Source organism: Chaetura pelagica, unplaced genomic scaffold (genome assembly GCF_000747805.2).
Source record: "Chaetura pelagica isolate M959 unplaced genomic scaffold, ChaPel_1.0 scaffold1598, whole genome shotgun sequence".
NCBI classification, from domain to species: Eukaryota; Metazoa; Chordata; class Aves; order Apodiformes; family Apodidae; genus Chaetura; species Chaetura pelagica.
Genome location: NW_009954269.1, coordinates 98679 through 114744, shown reverse-complemented (window position 1 = coordinate 114744; position 16066 = coordinate 98679). Strand labels below are relative to the sequence as shown.

At 49.5% G+C, this 16066-nt stretch overlaps 1 protein-coding gene across 1 annotated transcript; it reads right to left on the bottom strand.

Annotated features, from left to right (window-relative positions):
• Positions 1 to 518: 518 nt before the first annotated feature.
• SELENBP1 (selenium binding protein 1) lies at positions 519 to 10960 on the bottom strand. The gene is made up of 12 exons (XM_010003789.1): positions 10945 to 10960; positions 9058 to 9111; positions 7950 to 8062; positions 6879 to 7064; positions 5948 to 6068; positions 4894 to 5076; positions 4637 to 4815; positions 3634 to 3712; positions 3053 to 3174; positions 2236 to 2328; positions 1580 to 1698; positions 519 to 697 (listed from the first exon to the last, which is right to left on the bottom strand). Exons 2-12 carry the CDS (start codon positions 9062 to 9064, stop codon positions 535 to 537), a joined length of 1365 nt encoding a protein of 454 aa, XP_010002091.1. The 5' UTR covers positions 9065 to 9111; positions 10945 to 10960; the 3' UTR covers positions 519 to 534.
• Between the last annotated feature and the right edge of the window lie 5106 nt (positions 10961 to 16066).

Sequence of the window (16066 nt, the reverse complement as noted above, 5' to 3'; positions counted from 1 at the left end):
CCCAGCTCCAGAAACCTGTGGCTTCAGATCAGATGCACAGGATTTTCACAGTGTCTGCTGTGAAGCACTGATGAATTTATGAGCAAATGAAGCTTTGCAGGGCAGGACACTCTTGTCCTGAGGCAAGTGCTAGGAATGTGTCCTTCTTATGGAGTTTCTCAGGACCAGCTTCTCCACCAACAAACAGGGGCAAGGCAAAGTGGCACTAAACAAGGCAAACAGTCCTTAACAGACTGGTGACCTTGGCCTTGAAACCTGCAGTCAACAGGGACTTCACAGGAGCTTGTGAAAGAGAAAGAAGGAGCAGAAGACCTGAGATGGAGATTATGTCTCAGAGAGATTCACTTGGATGCCTCAGAATGAGAAGTGGAGCTTCTGTGGTTCACCTAAAATTGGTCAGGGCACAAAGTTCCAGCTGAATGGATTCACCTCTACAAAAGGGAAGTGGAAGGTAGGGAGCACAAAGAAGAAAGAGAAAAAAAAAGACAGGAAAAATAAACCCCAAAACAAAGCAAAACCAGCTCCAGACAACAATCACATCCAGATATCAGAGGTACAGTCTCCACCAGGGTAACGAATCTCATGAGCCAGCACAGGCCCATCAGGCTCCTTCCCAAAATCCACTAGGAAGTTTTGATTCACTTTCAATCCACCTCTCTCAGTATCCACATCAATCTGCAGCATGACAGAGCCTTCTCTGAAAAAGGGACAAAAAATCAGATATTGGGAAAAGGATTTGTACTTGTTGCTCCTCTTCCATATTAGGGAAGAATTTGTCTTTGGTTAATACAAGATGGAAAGAATCCCAGATCCCAAATGGGCCTCAGGTCTCACAAGTGAGCTCAGTGAAACCTGCAGCCTCAAATTAGCAATGAATGAGAATTAATAGTTGTTACTTATAAAGGACCAGGCAAGCTGCACTGTGCCCTCCTGTGGCCGCCTGGAAATCATCTCCTTGCTTTAATTCCCCAAAATGAATAGACTGCAGCAGCTCTTCTCTGGAGCCAGGCTGGGAGAGTTGGGGTGTTCAGCCTGGAGAAGAGAAGGCTCCAGGGAGACCTTAGAGCAGCTTCCAGTGCCTGAAGGGGCTCCAGGAAAGCTGGGGAGGGACTTGGGACAAGGGCAGGGAGGGATGGGAGGAGGGGTAGGGATGAAAAGTGGGAGAGGGAGCTGGAGGTTGGAGCTGAGGAGGGAATTGTGGAGTGTGAGGGTGGGGAGCCCTGGGACAGGTTGCCCAGAGAAGCTGTGGCTGCCCCATCCCTGGGGGTGTTGAAGGGCAGGTTGGATGGGGTTTGGAGCAGCCTGGGCTGGTGAGAGGTGTCCCTGCCCATGGGGGGGTTGGATCCAGATGCTCTTGGAGGTCCCTCCAACTCAAACCATTCCATGATTCTCTGACCCACTCAAAGGCAGTTTGAAAGTACTACAGATTCCATCACATTCACTGGTTTCTTCCCATTCTCCCCTACTTCCAACTCAACCACGATTCCAACAGTGTGTGCAGAGCCCAGCTGGTGTGTCCATGTCACCAGGTAAGAGATCTGGCTTGTGCAGCCAACCTGGTTTACCAAGGTTTACTTACTTGAGAAGCTCTGGGTAGAACTGCTTGTCCCACCCGCTGTAGAGCGACGTGGTGACGTACAACCTCTTCCCATCCAAGCTGAGCTGAAGCATCTGAGGTCCACCCTGCACCCTCTTCCCCTGAAACCAGAGCAGGGAACAAGGAGCTCAAGAGAAGCTGTTGAGGTTGAACAAAAGAAATGCAACAGCAAGGAGAAATCACTCAGCAGGGCAGCTCTGCTACTCAGAGAAACACCCAGCACCCTGAACTCTTGTGACACAGGAGCACCACATCCCCTCTTCTGGGGAGAGAACAGGTTTTATTTGGATTCTTATTCCTCACAATTAATTCACAGACTACCACACACACACCCACTGCAGGATGGTTTAGTTGCTGAAAGGTGCTCAGGACAACACTGGCAGGGTGCTGGACGCACTGCACCCCTCCCCACCAGCCAGGTGACACCAGGGAAGGTGTCACTACACAGGTACAGTGGAACAGCACTTTCCAGAGCACTTTCCAGGATTTACCAGCTCCGGGCCAGGCTGTGATACCTGCCCAGGCTGTGAGCCAGACACCACCTCAGACAGGGCCTTGGAGGTTGTGCACCTGGCGAAGGTGTGGGGAGGGATCACAATGAGCAGAGCTCTGACAACACCCATGTTAGCAAAACTTACTTTGATCACAAATGGCTCGGGCTGACACTGCAGTTCCTGATCTTCCACCACGGTGACAGGCCCCCCTGTGGCGATGCTGCCTCCCAGGAACACCTGCAACCAGGGAAGGGGTGAGGGAAGGGGACAGCATCTGCTGGCAGGGGGATTGGAAGGCAACGTGGGGACAATTCTCATAGAATCATAGCATGGTTTGGGTGGGAAGGGACCTTCAAGATCATCTAGATCCATCCCCCTGCACGGGCAGAGACACAGGTTGCTCCAAGCCCCATCCAACCTGCCCTTCAACACTGCCAGGGATGGGGCAGCCACAGCTTCCCTGGGCAACCTGTTCCAGGGTCTTTCCACCGTCACACGCAATAATTTATTCCAGATATCTAACCTAAATCTCCCCTCTTCCAGTTTAAAACTATTACCCCTCATCCTATCACTACACACCCTGGTGAAAAGTCCCTTCCCAGCTTTCCTGGAGCCCCTTCAGGCACTGGAAGCTGCTCTAAGGTCTCCCTGGAGCCTTCTCCTCCCCAGGCTCAACACCCCAGCTCTCCCAGCCTGTCTCCAGAGCAGAGCTGCTCCAGCCCAAGGATCATCTTTGTGGCCTCCTCTGGTCTTGCTCCAAGAGCTCTAAGTCCTTCCTGTGCTGGGGGCTCCAGCACTGGACACAGCTCTCCAGGTGGGGTCTCACGAGTGCGGAGTAGAAGGGCAGAAAGTAAAAGCGAAGTAAACTGAGGAAAAACTACACTGTCATTTTCTCCCTTTGAGCAAGGCCGAGTGAAGGAGACTGCACTGCCCTCCTGACACCCCTCCTGGTGCTGCCCACCTGTCCCACCAGCTTGGGCTGGCGGGTGCTGGAGATGTCGTACTGCCGGACGTCCCCGTGCAGCCAGTTGCTGAAGTACAGGAACCTGTCGTCCAGCGAGATCAGGATGTCAGTGATGAGCCCTGCAGGGAGATGTCCAGGAGCGAAGTCAGGGAAGGGGCAGGAACCCAGCAGCACACAAGGCCACAGCCTATTGTCTTTCAAAATTCTAGTCATGGCAGCCTCAGAAAAGTAAGTTAAGCTGTGGGTTGAACAAACTCAACCATCCCTGGAAACCCGGCGCCCATTCGGAGGCTGGACCAGCTCCTGGACACTCAGGAGTGCTGTGAGCTCCTGGTGGAAGAGCAGACTCCAAGGATTCTCCTGGAGAAACTGACTTCAAGCACTGAGCAGTGTAGAAGCAAGAGGTCTGGTGACCTCCTACCTGCTGGCCCATCAGCAAGGCCAGTCTGGCTGCATAACCAGGAATTCAGTATCTCACAAGGGGAGAGTTTGTCATTTGAGGATCAGATTTTGCAGAAAGATTCACTGTACCAGGGAACTGAAGAGGACAACACCCCATTTCTTCTCCAAACACTTACCAGGCATCTCAGGGAGAAGCCACCCTTGCACCTTCTTGTTGGGTACTTGGATCACCTTCTCTGCTGCCCAGTCTCCTTTCTGCAGAGGCACAGGAGAGATGACAGTGTTGTCATTGCCACCAGGGCTCAGCTGCCAGGGCAGGGAGAAGCAGCAGACTGTGCTATTTATTTGACAGGTCCTGCACAGAGGTGACAGGCACATCCCAATCAGTGTTACCAGGGGGTGAGGGTGGTGACTGTACTGCCAGGGAGAAGGTTAAGCACAGAACCACAGAGTTACTGAGGCTGGAAAGGACCTCTGAGATCATCAAGTCCAGCCTATGACCTGACACCACCACGTCCCCAGACCATGGCACTAAGTGCCACCTCCAGCCTTTCCCTGAGCAGCTCCAGGGATGGTGCCTCCACTACTTCCCTGGGCAGGCCATTCCAATGTCTGATCACCCTTTCCATGAGGAAGTGCTTCCTGATACCCAACCTAAACCTCCTCTGGAGCAGCTTCAGGCAGTGTCCCCTGGTCCTGTCACTAGCTGCCTGATTACACTGTGCAGGAACCCCCCAAAGAGACTGCTCTAGCAGCAGAGCTCAGGATTACAGCTCAGTGTCCTGCCTGTTTCCAGCCCACCTTCTAAAAGGCCACAGTTCTACCTCCATGGCCCCATCAACCTCCCTCCATCCTCTACTCTCAGCTCCTCCTTGTGCTGCCCACCCCTGGCACTGGTGGTGTTTGCTGACCACTGTGCTGCTGAGCTGCTGCTGCAGCTGCTTCCTGCATGGTCCTATGTCCAGGTGATCCCCAATGTTCTCAGGACCTCCCCCTCTCTGAAGATTTCACAACTCATTCACTGTGATGAAAATGATCAACAAGTGGAGAGCATGAGAGCTGCAAGTGGCTGGAATTAGGAGCCATAGGTACATCTTTTAAATCCAAATTCTGTCTGCCAGGGGGGGATGTGTGACCCGTGGGGCTGGAGCTGTGCTTGCCAGGGCTGCCCCTCCTCACCTGGGTCTTGTAGAACCGGTGCACGGCCCCGCTCAGGGCACACCCAACAAAGCCCTGGGCAGCATCTGGGTCGTGGAGGAACCGGATCTCCAGGGGGATGGAGCCCTTCCCCAGGTCGATGGACTGCAGGAGGGTGTGGGTGCTCCAGTCCCACACGTTAATGCAGCGGCCGTAATGCCCTGAGGGGCCAGAACAAGCTGTTACTTCCAACAAAGAGACACTTTGGCTTCCCAAGAGCTTCAACAACCCTCCCTCACCTCTCTCCACATCAGCCGGGTTGAATCCATCTGCCAGGACTTTGGGGGCTCCCCATTCTGTGCTCATCAGGACATTGTGTCGTGGCTGGTACCAGAAATCGTAACCCAAGGAGGGCACCTTTTCCCCCTTCTCCCAGTTTCCTTTCACTTCAAAGCTCTCTCCATCCAGCAAGATAAAGCCACCTGAGGCAGGAACAGCAGAGAATTGTTTGAAGGCATCCACACCAGTCCATGGCTTTAAGATAAATCACACATTAATATTTACATATCTGCTTTCCAAAATGCAACTCTGTGCTCCAGGAAATGTCGTGACTCTGTTGCTGTCACTTTTATGGTCTAAGGCAGATGAAAGCTGGGTTTTTAAAGAACTTTATCACATTGTGATGATTTTTTTAAGCTCCAGCTTGCTCTACTTCTACTCAAGTCATTCCAATAATCAGGGAGCCCTCCTAGAGCACGTTTCCATGAAGGGCTGAGGAGTCCAGAGGAGACACCTCTGTTTTCCTTTGCTTGCCACAATAACCTTGAACTACAACCACAACACAAAGCTGCTCAAGGACACTCTGCCCATGATCCAGGAGAGAAAAGCCCTGGGAGAAGGAGCAGGGTTCACCATCTGAAGCACATTTCTCCTAAGAGCCAGTGCTCCTTTCTAGATGTCAGGTGTTTTACAGCTGAACAGGTAACAACACTGCCAGGCAAGGATCCTTCAGAAGTTTTAAATAAGTAATGGCAGTGAGAAAGGCTTAATTTTCATTAGACAATGAGACAAAGGGGATTTAGGTGGGCAACAGGATCCCAAGTCACAAACACTGAGCTGATACAGATCATGCTCAAAAGCAGTCCCTCCTGGCTTCATGCTGAAGCGACCCAAATGAAATGTGTTGAGGGGATTCTTCCAGCTCTGCAGCCTGTACCTGGGACCACTGGTACTTCACAGAATCATGGGATGCCCACACCTGCCAGGTAGGCATCCCTGGGCCTTTGCTGTTCCAGCAAAGACACAAGTTAAAGGTCATGCACTTTGTTCTACGGTAAGGAAAGGGCTGAATACCTTTTCCATTGCCAGAAGGGTCTCCCAGGCAGCTGATCAAGATGTCACCAGTGCCCAGGCAGTGGGAGGTGTGAGGATTGGCCACGTTCCCCTTCCAGAATAACTCCACGGGCTCAACAATCTACAGGTAGTACACACACCCCACAGTCACCTCTGAGATCACGAGGGAATTCCAGCTCCACCCCGAGGAGCTCAAGTTTCAAGGAGTGAGGGAGGAGGGGAATGGGTGTGCGAGGGGGATTGTTTCTTCTGCCACCTCCCGCTTCCTGCTCTGCCCAGCAGTGCAGCACCACTCCCGACATGTGTTTGCTCTTCTCAAAAATATAAACAGCAAGAGTGGAATGGTCAGAATCAGTCCAATTCCTGCACCAGTGAGACACTAACATCTGTGTTTGCTTCTGCTCTTCTTAGCCGCAGAAGCTCCACTTGTGCAGTGTTCAGACATCAGCTCTCACTGCAGCACTAGAAGTTCAGAGGGGAAAAAAAAGTCTGGCTCCCCTAATTTGAAGTTGGAATCAATAAAATCACTGTCTCTTGGTCAAAATATAATTAAAAAAACATAGAATCATGGAATGGTTGAGACTGGAAGAGACCTTAAAGACCATCAGGTTCCAGCCCTCCTGCTATGAGCAGGGACACCTCCCACCAGCCCAGGCTGCACAAGCCCCATCCAACCTGCCCTTGAACACTTCCAGGGATGGAGCAGCCACAGCTTCCCTGGGCAACCTCTTCCATTGCCTTCCATTGCCAGGATGAAGAATTTCTTCCTGATGCCTGACCTAAATCTCCCCTCTTTTAGTTTAAAACCATTAACCCTTGTTCTGTCACTGCCCTCTCTGGTGAAAAGCCCCTTCCCAGCCTTCCTGGAGCCACTTCAGGCTCTGGAGCTGCAAGTCATCTAAAGTAATCAGCTTAAATAAACTAAAGATACCTTATGGATTCTAGGAGCTCTCGAGTCTGTTCCTACATCCACCACGTAGACCCGAGAGGAGATCAGGCTTGGGAGAATCAGGCGGTTCCTGCTCTTGGTGGCATCTCCAAAGCAGCTGCTGCAGCTGTTCCACCCCGAGTGGTGGAGCTCGTCCCTCAGGTTGGGCATGGGCAGGCGGTGGATCACCTGCAAAGCCAGGCACAGACTCAAGGTGCAGCCAAGGATGGTTGGTTTGTTTGTTTTTTTCCCCTCAGGCAAAGAAATGGGTCTTTATGTCAAAGCATAAATGAATAAAAAGCAGGAGGAAGCTGTTGTTTGCTGTTCAGGAAGCAGGTTCAGCCTCAGATACACAGAGTTGGAAAGTGGGAGAAGGAAGCTGGACACCACGACTGCACAGCATTTGTTAGATCTTGTACACTACTAAAATAATCCAGATTTTCTAAAGACTCTAATTAAGGAGACATGAAATAATGATATGGCAAAAAACCCAACAGAAAACCCATCACTTGTCGATGTGTTGCAAGGCTGTGACTTCATGTCCCTGATCTGAGCTGGGCTGACTGTGGCAGTGACACATCCCTTGACACTCTTGCTTCTGATTTTTACTTTTCCTCTGCCTGGCTAAGAGAAGTTGCAAGATTTCAGCTGAGTTTTGTCAAAGTCTTAGGAGATTTGTTTCCTCCACTCCACCACAACAACCCCCCCTAAGCATGGAGCTCAGGGTCTGAGGCAGCTTCAGCAGTTTGTGTCACACAAGCCCTGCAGGGCTCAGTGCAGTTTGGTTTACACTCCTTGCAGGGACAGACTGAGCAGCTCCAGGACAGTCACACTGGTATTTTGGATCTGGTCTGTTGGCTGCCACCTACCCTCATCTTTCCATTTAGGGAGTAAATGGATTAGATCTGTAAAGCACTGATAGTTCTGCAAACAGAACCAACAAAATCCTAAGCAAACAAAACCAGCAGAGGGTTTGACTGGTTCTCCTACACCCACAAATACCTACTTGGAAATGATTCTGGGAAGCCTCACAAGCACCACCCGAGGCACCAGAGCCACCCCACACCCAGGTACCTGGCAGTAGTGTGGAGACTTGGGATCAACATCCACAGTGGCCAGGTAGTCAGGCCTGTCGATGCCCGTGTTCCTGTAGATACAAGGCAGGTACACGATCTCCTCCCGGGGACCTTTCAAGGCAGAAGTCTTTAATGCACCAAAAGGAACCTTTTTTTTTTTTTTTGCAAATATTCTCTGGATTGAATCTCTCTGTCTGTAAGCTGAGATTCTCCTGAGGCAGCAGGACCTCAGGATTTCCATTTCATGGAAAATCACTGGGAGTGCATTGCTGGAGTGGCCAGAAATGGCCAGCAGAAAGTGCTTCCTCAACTGAGGGGCCTTCCCCTCACCCCTTGTCCCTAAGAGGCTCCAGGGGTGCAATTATTTTCCTGAAAAAAGGCAGTGCTGGAGACCCCCCCCCCACCTGCAAGGCCACCTCAAGCCCCTCCCCAGCCCCACAGTGAGGACTCCCTGCTGCCACGGTTCACTCTACCTGTGCCAAAAGCCTGTTTATTACCACCTCTAAAATTTAGGCTTTTAAAAGATATCAAAGGCTCTGACACTATCAACAGCCACAGCAAAATGCCCCCAGGGCTTCAGTGAGGCTCAGGATATAGCTGGACACTGCCAGGAGGAGCAGAATGTGACTTCTGTGGATGAGAAGTTTGCCACTAACCTGTGTCACACAGAACACCCCACAGCCCTTTCTCCTGACTCCCCCCTCTCCTGTCCTAGACTGTCCCTTGCTTTAGGAGAGAGTCTGAGGGCAGGCTGGGAAGGTCTCCAGCCAAAACCACCCCTGAAACGTTCCATTTTCTTTAGGCTAAACACCCCCAACATCCCTCAAGCAAAGCTCTTTGTGTGACACAGAAAAGCAGACGAGTTTGCTGAGTGTTGGCAGCTCCCAGACCCAGCAGGTCTCAGTGCTGCAGGTCAGTGCCAGCTTGCATGCTTGGCCCAGAGCTGGGTGCAAAATGAAATAAAATCATCTCTTCTGATACTTAAAGTCTCCTTGGCCTGGCTAATTAATGAGCCACTCTGGAAGGCATTGTCCTGCTCTTCACCTAATTTGAAAACAATTAATTTCCTGAAGGCCTGGCTTCAGAGCTGATGTTCCAGCACTTGCCTTTCATGGCATCCAGAGGAGTTGCATATCCTGGGCCACGAGCTCCACATTTTGCTGATTGGAGAAAAAAAGAAAAAAAAAAGTTCTTTTAATCTTCAAATTATTTCAAAGCACATCTCTAGTACTGAGACATTGACTTTGTGTTCAGAGCTTGACAAATCTCAGATCCAGTTTTCACATTGGCAAACACTTGACTCCAGCCAGTGCTGAGGTTACTTGGGTTTCTGAAAATGTACAGTTTGACACCCAGAAATGATGGGAAGTTGGGGCCTTTGTTTCAAGGATCTCAGCCTCACAATTATAAAGCACATTCATATATGACAAGAGCCTGAGCATTTAAGAAAATTGTGTTAAATGTTTCACAGAGCTGCTGAATCCCTGCCAGATGAGTGAGGAGACAGACTGAACAACCTGAACAACCCATTTCGTGATCACTGGAAAGCCAAAGACAGAGCCTGTGCAATTTGCTTTAACTGCTTCAGTGGACAACTGCCCTTTTCCACAGGTGAAAATACAGTAATAGTTATAATGGCATTATAATTAATAGATTAATTTTACATTAATCAATATAATTATATGTTATAGATTAGTATTGTATTATTATATAATAAAGTTACATTAACAAGCCTGATTCCTCCTTTCTCCCTTACTCTACTAGACCCAGGACAGGACACTGGCCTTGCAGAGCAAGACAAATAAAAGCAACTCCTCCTTTCTGGAACACCAGTCCTTTTCCTAGTGACAAATTATACAAGCAGACATTAATTATCTGTTAAACTTTTGAGGAGCAGTCCAAGACCTGACCTCCCTGCTGCCAAGGGCAGGTTCTCCAAGCCTTGTGATCCATCAATCACCACCAGCTCCTCCAGGCTCCAAGGGTCTGACTCTTGACACCCTCTTTTACACACACCCCCTCTTTTACACACAGCTTCCCGCAGCTGCCACGGCCCTGGAGACACAACAGTCGCTGCCACCGGCTGCACACACACACTTGCAGTTTGTTAGAGAGCAAAGCAAAAGAAAAACAATTGCACTATCAGGACTTAGAAAAGCACAAAACGATAAAACATTGACAAGATGCTTCTGCTGAGTCAGGATCATTCTTTTTGGCTGGGTACTAACGGCTTCTTTTTTTTCTTTTCACTAAGTTCTACCATCCTACCCTGGTTTGTGAAGCCACAACGTGCTGAGTCCCCCTGCAAGTTACACCGCGCTATGTCCACAGGCAAAGAAGCTGCCATCTCAGCCAGTCCCCTCCCTCCATTTCCTGTCCGTGTATCCAAACGTTAAAGTCCGTAAAAATTACACGGTTTATCACAAAAAAAAACATGAGCAGAAAGTTAAATTCTGGTTCTTTAGTTTCCTGGAACCTTCCCAAGCGTCACTCAGGTTCACAAACAACCCAGAGCAGCGGGTCCAAATGCTCCTTTCGGGCTGTAAATGCTGAGGTGCTGAAGAGACGTTTAGTAGCAGCACCAAAGGCATTTACTGACAGCGCTAAAGCTGCTTGTTCGACACCACAGGGGTTCCCGTGGCCTGGAGCAGTAAATAAACCCTCTCATAGTGGGAGGAAAGACTGGAAAGTCTGAACTTGAGCCCTGCCAACCCGGCCCCGGCTTCCAAGCCCCTGCGCGCAGAACGGGAGCCCAAAGCAGCGGGTCCCGCGGGAGCCGGGGCTGGATCTTCGGGGGGATCTCTGGGGCTGGATCTTTGGGGCTGGATCTCTGGATCTCTTACCCATGTCGCCCGGGCGCTGCTCGGTGCGGAGCTCAGGCTGGAGAGGGTCGGATCGGCAGGAGAGCAGGGGCGGGCAGGACGGGAGCGCAGCCAAGGGGAGGATCCAGGGCACTGGGACTGCGGGGACAAACTTCAGGAAGGGGGGGAAGCAGCACCCGGAGCTGGAGCTGCTCTGGAGCTGCTGCCCTTCCCACCTGTTCCTGTTTAGATTCCAGGTATCTTTGAGCTGGGATTTTGTACCCAAGCAACCGCCCTTTCCAGCAGCAACGGGGGAAGCGGTTGTGCTTAAAACCTCCCGATTCTGGGCAAAGTTTGAAGCTCCTCGGGGGTCACAGCCCGCCAGACCAGACCAGGGCTCCCACCTGTGTCTGCCTGGGCAGGCAGCAGCGATCCTAACTTCTGGTGGCCCTTCAGTCCCCTCAAGAGGGCAGCTACAAAAAGACAACCCTACTGCGGGAAGTGTCACAGGATTGTGGCTGACAGAGCCTGTCAAGTTGGCAGCTGCCCCGGAGGATGGTCCTTTCCTCCTCTGATCCAGACTTGTCTGTCCAACTGCTCCTTCCCTCCTCAGCTTTTCATTTTAAGATACTACTTTACTACCTATAAGCTTAAGTCAGTGTTTTTTTAAGCTGCTATTAAACAATAAAAGTTATTTCATAGACTTGAGAGACTATGTCCTCAGGAGACATGAACTGAAGATCCACCTCAAGGCATCAGACCTTTTCAGCCCAATGTGCTCCTGAGGAGCCCCAAGGGCCTCCCAGCCTGACCAGGAGTTCACAAACATCACTCCAGTGTCAGCATCTACCACCTGAGTTTCAGCAGAGTATGTGGGAATGCTGTCACGTCAGCAAGGACCCTCTGCTGCTGCCACCAAAGGCACCAGGAGGCCAGTCAGGACCCTCCACACATCCATGACATCCCATCCAAGGAGTAATGCTGCTGGAGAGCAGGGGCAGCACCTCACACAAACACCTCACATGTCCAGACTGACGAGGCAATCCTTCACTCCTGTTTAAATGATCGGAGCCAAGAAGGAACACATCATTGCTGAGGACAGAACGTTGTGACACGAGGTAAGTGGTGCTCCCAGCTCTGGGATTGTGGACACCTTGGGACCTGTCTGTCCCAAACACAAAACCAGAGAGAGGCCAAGAAGAGTCTGTCCACACCTGGAGGCTCTGGAACAGCCCTGGGAGGCAGCCTGAGGCTGGGAAGTTGCAGAAGAGGCACTTGAGATCAAATGGAGTGTTTGCCAAAGAGGGTGGTTGGGAACAGCCTGGTGAAAACGTTCCAAACAGCTTGGGAGGGAGGTGAGACAGGACTGGGTTTGAAAAATAAATGCACCAGCAGCCACAAATGCCTTCAACTGGTCCTTCTCAGCCTCACCTACACCTACACCCTCTGCAGCTCCTGCTGTGACACCCCGAGCTGCAGCTCAGACCCTGCAGCACCCCTGGCAAGCACGAGCCTGATCTCTGCATCGAGTCATTAATCTCATTAAAGTGTCATCACTGAGATTTGCAAACACACTTTATCAGAGTAGAATACTTTTTATCAACTCATCTACATGTCTTGTCTGGGGAGAGGGTTGTAATAGATCATTGTATTTATAGCAGCACAGGAGGAATGTGCAGGTAGGGCCAAACCCCCTTGTTCCTGGCCCGGCCCTTCCCACGGCATCCAAACCCTCCCAAGTCACTCCAGGGTTGATCGTGACGGAATTACAGGCACCAGATGTTTAGAGAAACTGCAAAGGGAAATCTCAGCTGGGACTTGACACGACAAACAAAACCAGTGATTAAAAAGACAGAGATTTTTACAGCCACAACAGCTTCCTGCAGGGAAGTATCTTGATCCTGGGCCAAATCCCAGGGTCCTGGAGCTAAGGAATCTGACGCTGGTTTTGTGAACTGCCCTTGAGCAGGGTCTGCTGCAGAGACAGGGTGTTTGCCTAAGCAATTAGGCTAATTATTTTGTGGATATTGTCTAATAACTCCAAGTAAAGACCTTCAAGAGTTAAGCTGGTTCTCTAGGACCTCATATTGTCACAGCTCATTTAAGGAAAAAAAAACAAAGGAAAAAAAAAGGGGGGGAAAAAGACTTAGAAGATTCCAAAGAAAATCAAGCAACAGGTTGCTCCTTACCTCTCTGCAGCACATCGAAACAGCTTGGCAGAATTTCACCCTAAAAATAGAAATGGAAGGGGTTTAAAGTTATTTTTAGCAATATTTTCAAAGACACGAGTGGTGATTGCTTCAAAGTTTGGTGGTTTAAAAGAGCTCAAGTACCTCCTAGTCCCTGTGCTGCCACTGAGCACCAGGACCCAGAGGGGGCAGGGGAGGAATTTCCTACATGTTTAGTTATCACAAAGAAACTTTGGAGAAAAGAGAAACATTTACAGGTCCAAACTATTGAGAAGCAGTGCCCTGTGTTACACGTTGAAAATGTAAATGAGTTACAATGTATTTTAGACTCGAGCATGGAACCAATTAATGAGCATCCTCGGGCATCCCAAGGACCCATCTGTGCAAAGTATTAAGGACAAACACCTCATGGGGGACTCCCCAAACCCAGACTTTCCAGGTAAAACAACACGTTTGATTTCTGCCTCCTAAGGAAGAGCATTTTAGGAAGAGCTGGAGACACTGATTTCAATGTACTTGGAAAAAAATCAGAGCAAATTTCAAAACTTCACGTTTAGGTTAAAATACAGAACAAGTGGTTGTTTCAGCTCATCCAGCTCTAAAAATTCCAGTTAACTCTGAGCTCACCACAAACAGCATCAGCTGAACCCGAGGGTTAATGTAGTGGGACAAATGGTTCTGTCATCAAAAGCAAACAGGGAAATGTTCTGTACTTAAAGTGATGAAATAATAGAACCAAGAAACTGAAAGAGAAGCTGCAGAGCTAATTTCATCCTCTAGTGGCAATTCCTGCTCCCTCCAAACCTTTATTTCCTTCTCCAGCCACCCCCACGGTATTTTTTGAATAGATTGTAAGAGATCTCTGCTCCACCCTGTTCCACTTTCAGAGCTGAAGCAGATCCTGCTCTCCCCAGACCTCCCGGTGAATCTCCCTCTGCTGCAGGTGGTTCCCAGCCCAGCCCCTTGGCAAAGCTCCCAGCGCAGCACCTGCCCAAACCCCTGGCAACCTGCAGGGGGAAAGCCCAACATTCCAACCCACTGTCATCGGGAGACACAAGTTATCACTGGAGTTTTCCTAAAGAAACAGGGATTTTCTTTTTTTTGGAGCAAGAATCTCCTCTCTTGCTGCCTCCTCAATTTGTGCATTTCCATTTCAGAATTCCTCCTTCTTCCTCCCCGAGCAGCCTTTCCTCCTGGACAGGGCAGAAATGACAAATAACTGGCCAAGAGTGATGTGATGATTTAAAACAGCTGCTTTCTCATCAATTCCATCTGAACTCGGGGGCTGCAGAACATACAAAGACAAAACCACCCCGGGGAGTGTTTATGGTTTCTGTCTTTCTTTTGTTCTGTCGTTTTGGTTTTTTTTAAACTTTGGTTTTGTTTTTTTTAACCTTTGGTCTAAGGAACATTTTTAGCCAAGGAAGAAACCAAGTTTGGGATTAGCAGATGATAACTTTTTTTTTCCTTTTAAATGGTAAACAATAATTAGTCACCAGCCAGTAGCAGAGAACTTTGCTGGTCACTCTGAATTCCACCCACAAACTCCATCTCTCCCACTGCTGGGACAAGTGGCTGAATTGTCCTTAATTTAAGGGAAAAAACAGCTTTTATTCATAGCTTCTACTTCCAGATGATATTTAAAAGCAAGTTAAAAATGCTATTAATATATTAAATAATGCTTCACCTAAGGCAGAGGCTGGGAAGCACAATTAGGAACACAAATGCCTAGTGAGTGATGATCGTGTTTGTCACTGTGATCAGTGCCAGAAGCTCAGATGAGGACACAGCCCCTTGTCTTGTGTGTGTGATTTGTAGGTGACAGTGACATGAGAACACTTCCCTCCAGCACAGGGTGAAGAGCCTGGTGCACAGGCTGAGCCAGGCACAACACCTGGGAACTCCTGGAGACCATCAGCAGCAAATTAACGTGCTTATTTAAGGAAGCACAGAGTAACAAGCTACATTCTGGCACCCCCCAGGTGTCCCAGCCCAGAGGGAAGCAGAGTGCTCACCAAGTCCCTGAGAGTGTTTTCAGATTAATACATAAAGTAACATTTCAAAGTGTGCTGAAGAGAAAAACGTTTATAAAATGTATTCCTGTATTTTTTGCTAAATACATGAACTATTAATAAGACCCCTGCACTGTTTAACCAGGCTGCCTTCAGTACTCAGCCTGCACTGTGTGCAGTGAAAAGCAGTATGATCCATTACTGCTAAATTATTCACAATAAGAAGTTCATTATTAAAGATATAATCACAATAATAAGTCCCTTATTAAAGACATAAACCATCTGAATTTATGCTAGAGAGAAATGCAGTCAGATGGTTTGACAGGGGAGGAAGCTTTGGGTGGCACCAGCCCAGCAAGGTACTTAAGCAAATGGAGGGTTTAAAGCATTGATGTAGTTGCTTTGATTGTGTTTGGATCAGTTAAATACCTCATGGTACAGAGGCTGAAGTGTCTACTGAAGCAAAGCCCTCACACCTAGGCAGGCTCCTAAGCCTGGTCTGTGCTTCCAGGGAACCTCCACAGGAGCTGTGGGAAGTTTATGGCAATTTAATCCTCATCCAACCTGCCCTTGGACACTTCCAGGGATGGGGCAGCCACAGCTTCCCTGGGCAACCTGGGCCAGGGTCTCCCCACCTCAGTTTCCTCAAGGGACAACACCTGTACCAACTTCTCATCTGAGCCTCACAGAAGGGACATAATAAAGAATAGTTTCAGCAAAACGAAGTCTTAACGATGTGTGGACTTGGAAGTCTCTTCATCACTAAATAGATCCTGTTTGGAGCCAAAGCCACCAACTATAGGTTTTGATCACAGCAAGGTCGCTGGGTATTGAACTTCTTGTGGCTGGTGGGTCTCAGTCCCATCTCCCACCAGCAGCTCCCCTCACCTTCCCCAAGAAAACTAAAAGGCTCCAAGGCAGGCTGAGCTCTGGGACCCACCAAAATCACCTGGCAGTTAAGACATCAAGACCTAATTACAACATCAATAACTGCAGGGGCTGAAGCGCCACGAGAGGCGGGAAATTCCAGGGCTCCAGGTGAGGCCACAAGCAGGTAATGAAGGGGAACGTGGAGGGGCGAGACCTCAGGGGCAGATCCCAGCCGGTGCCCCC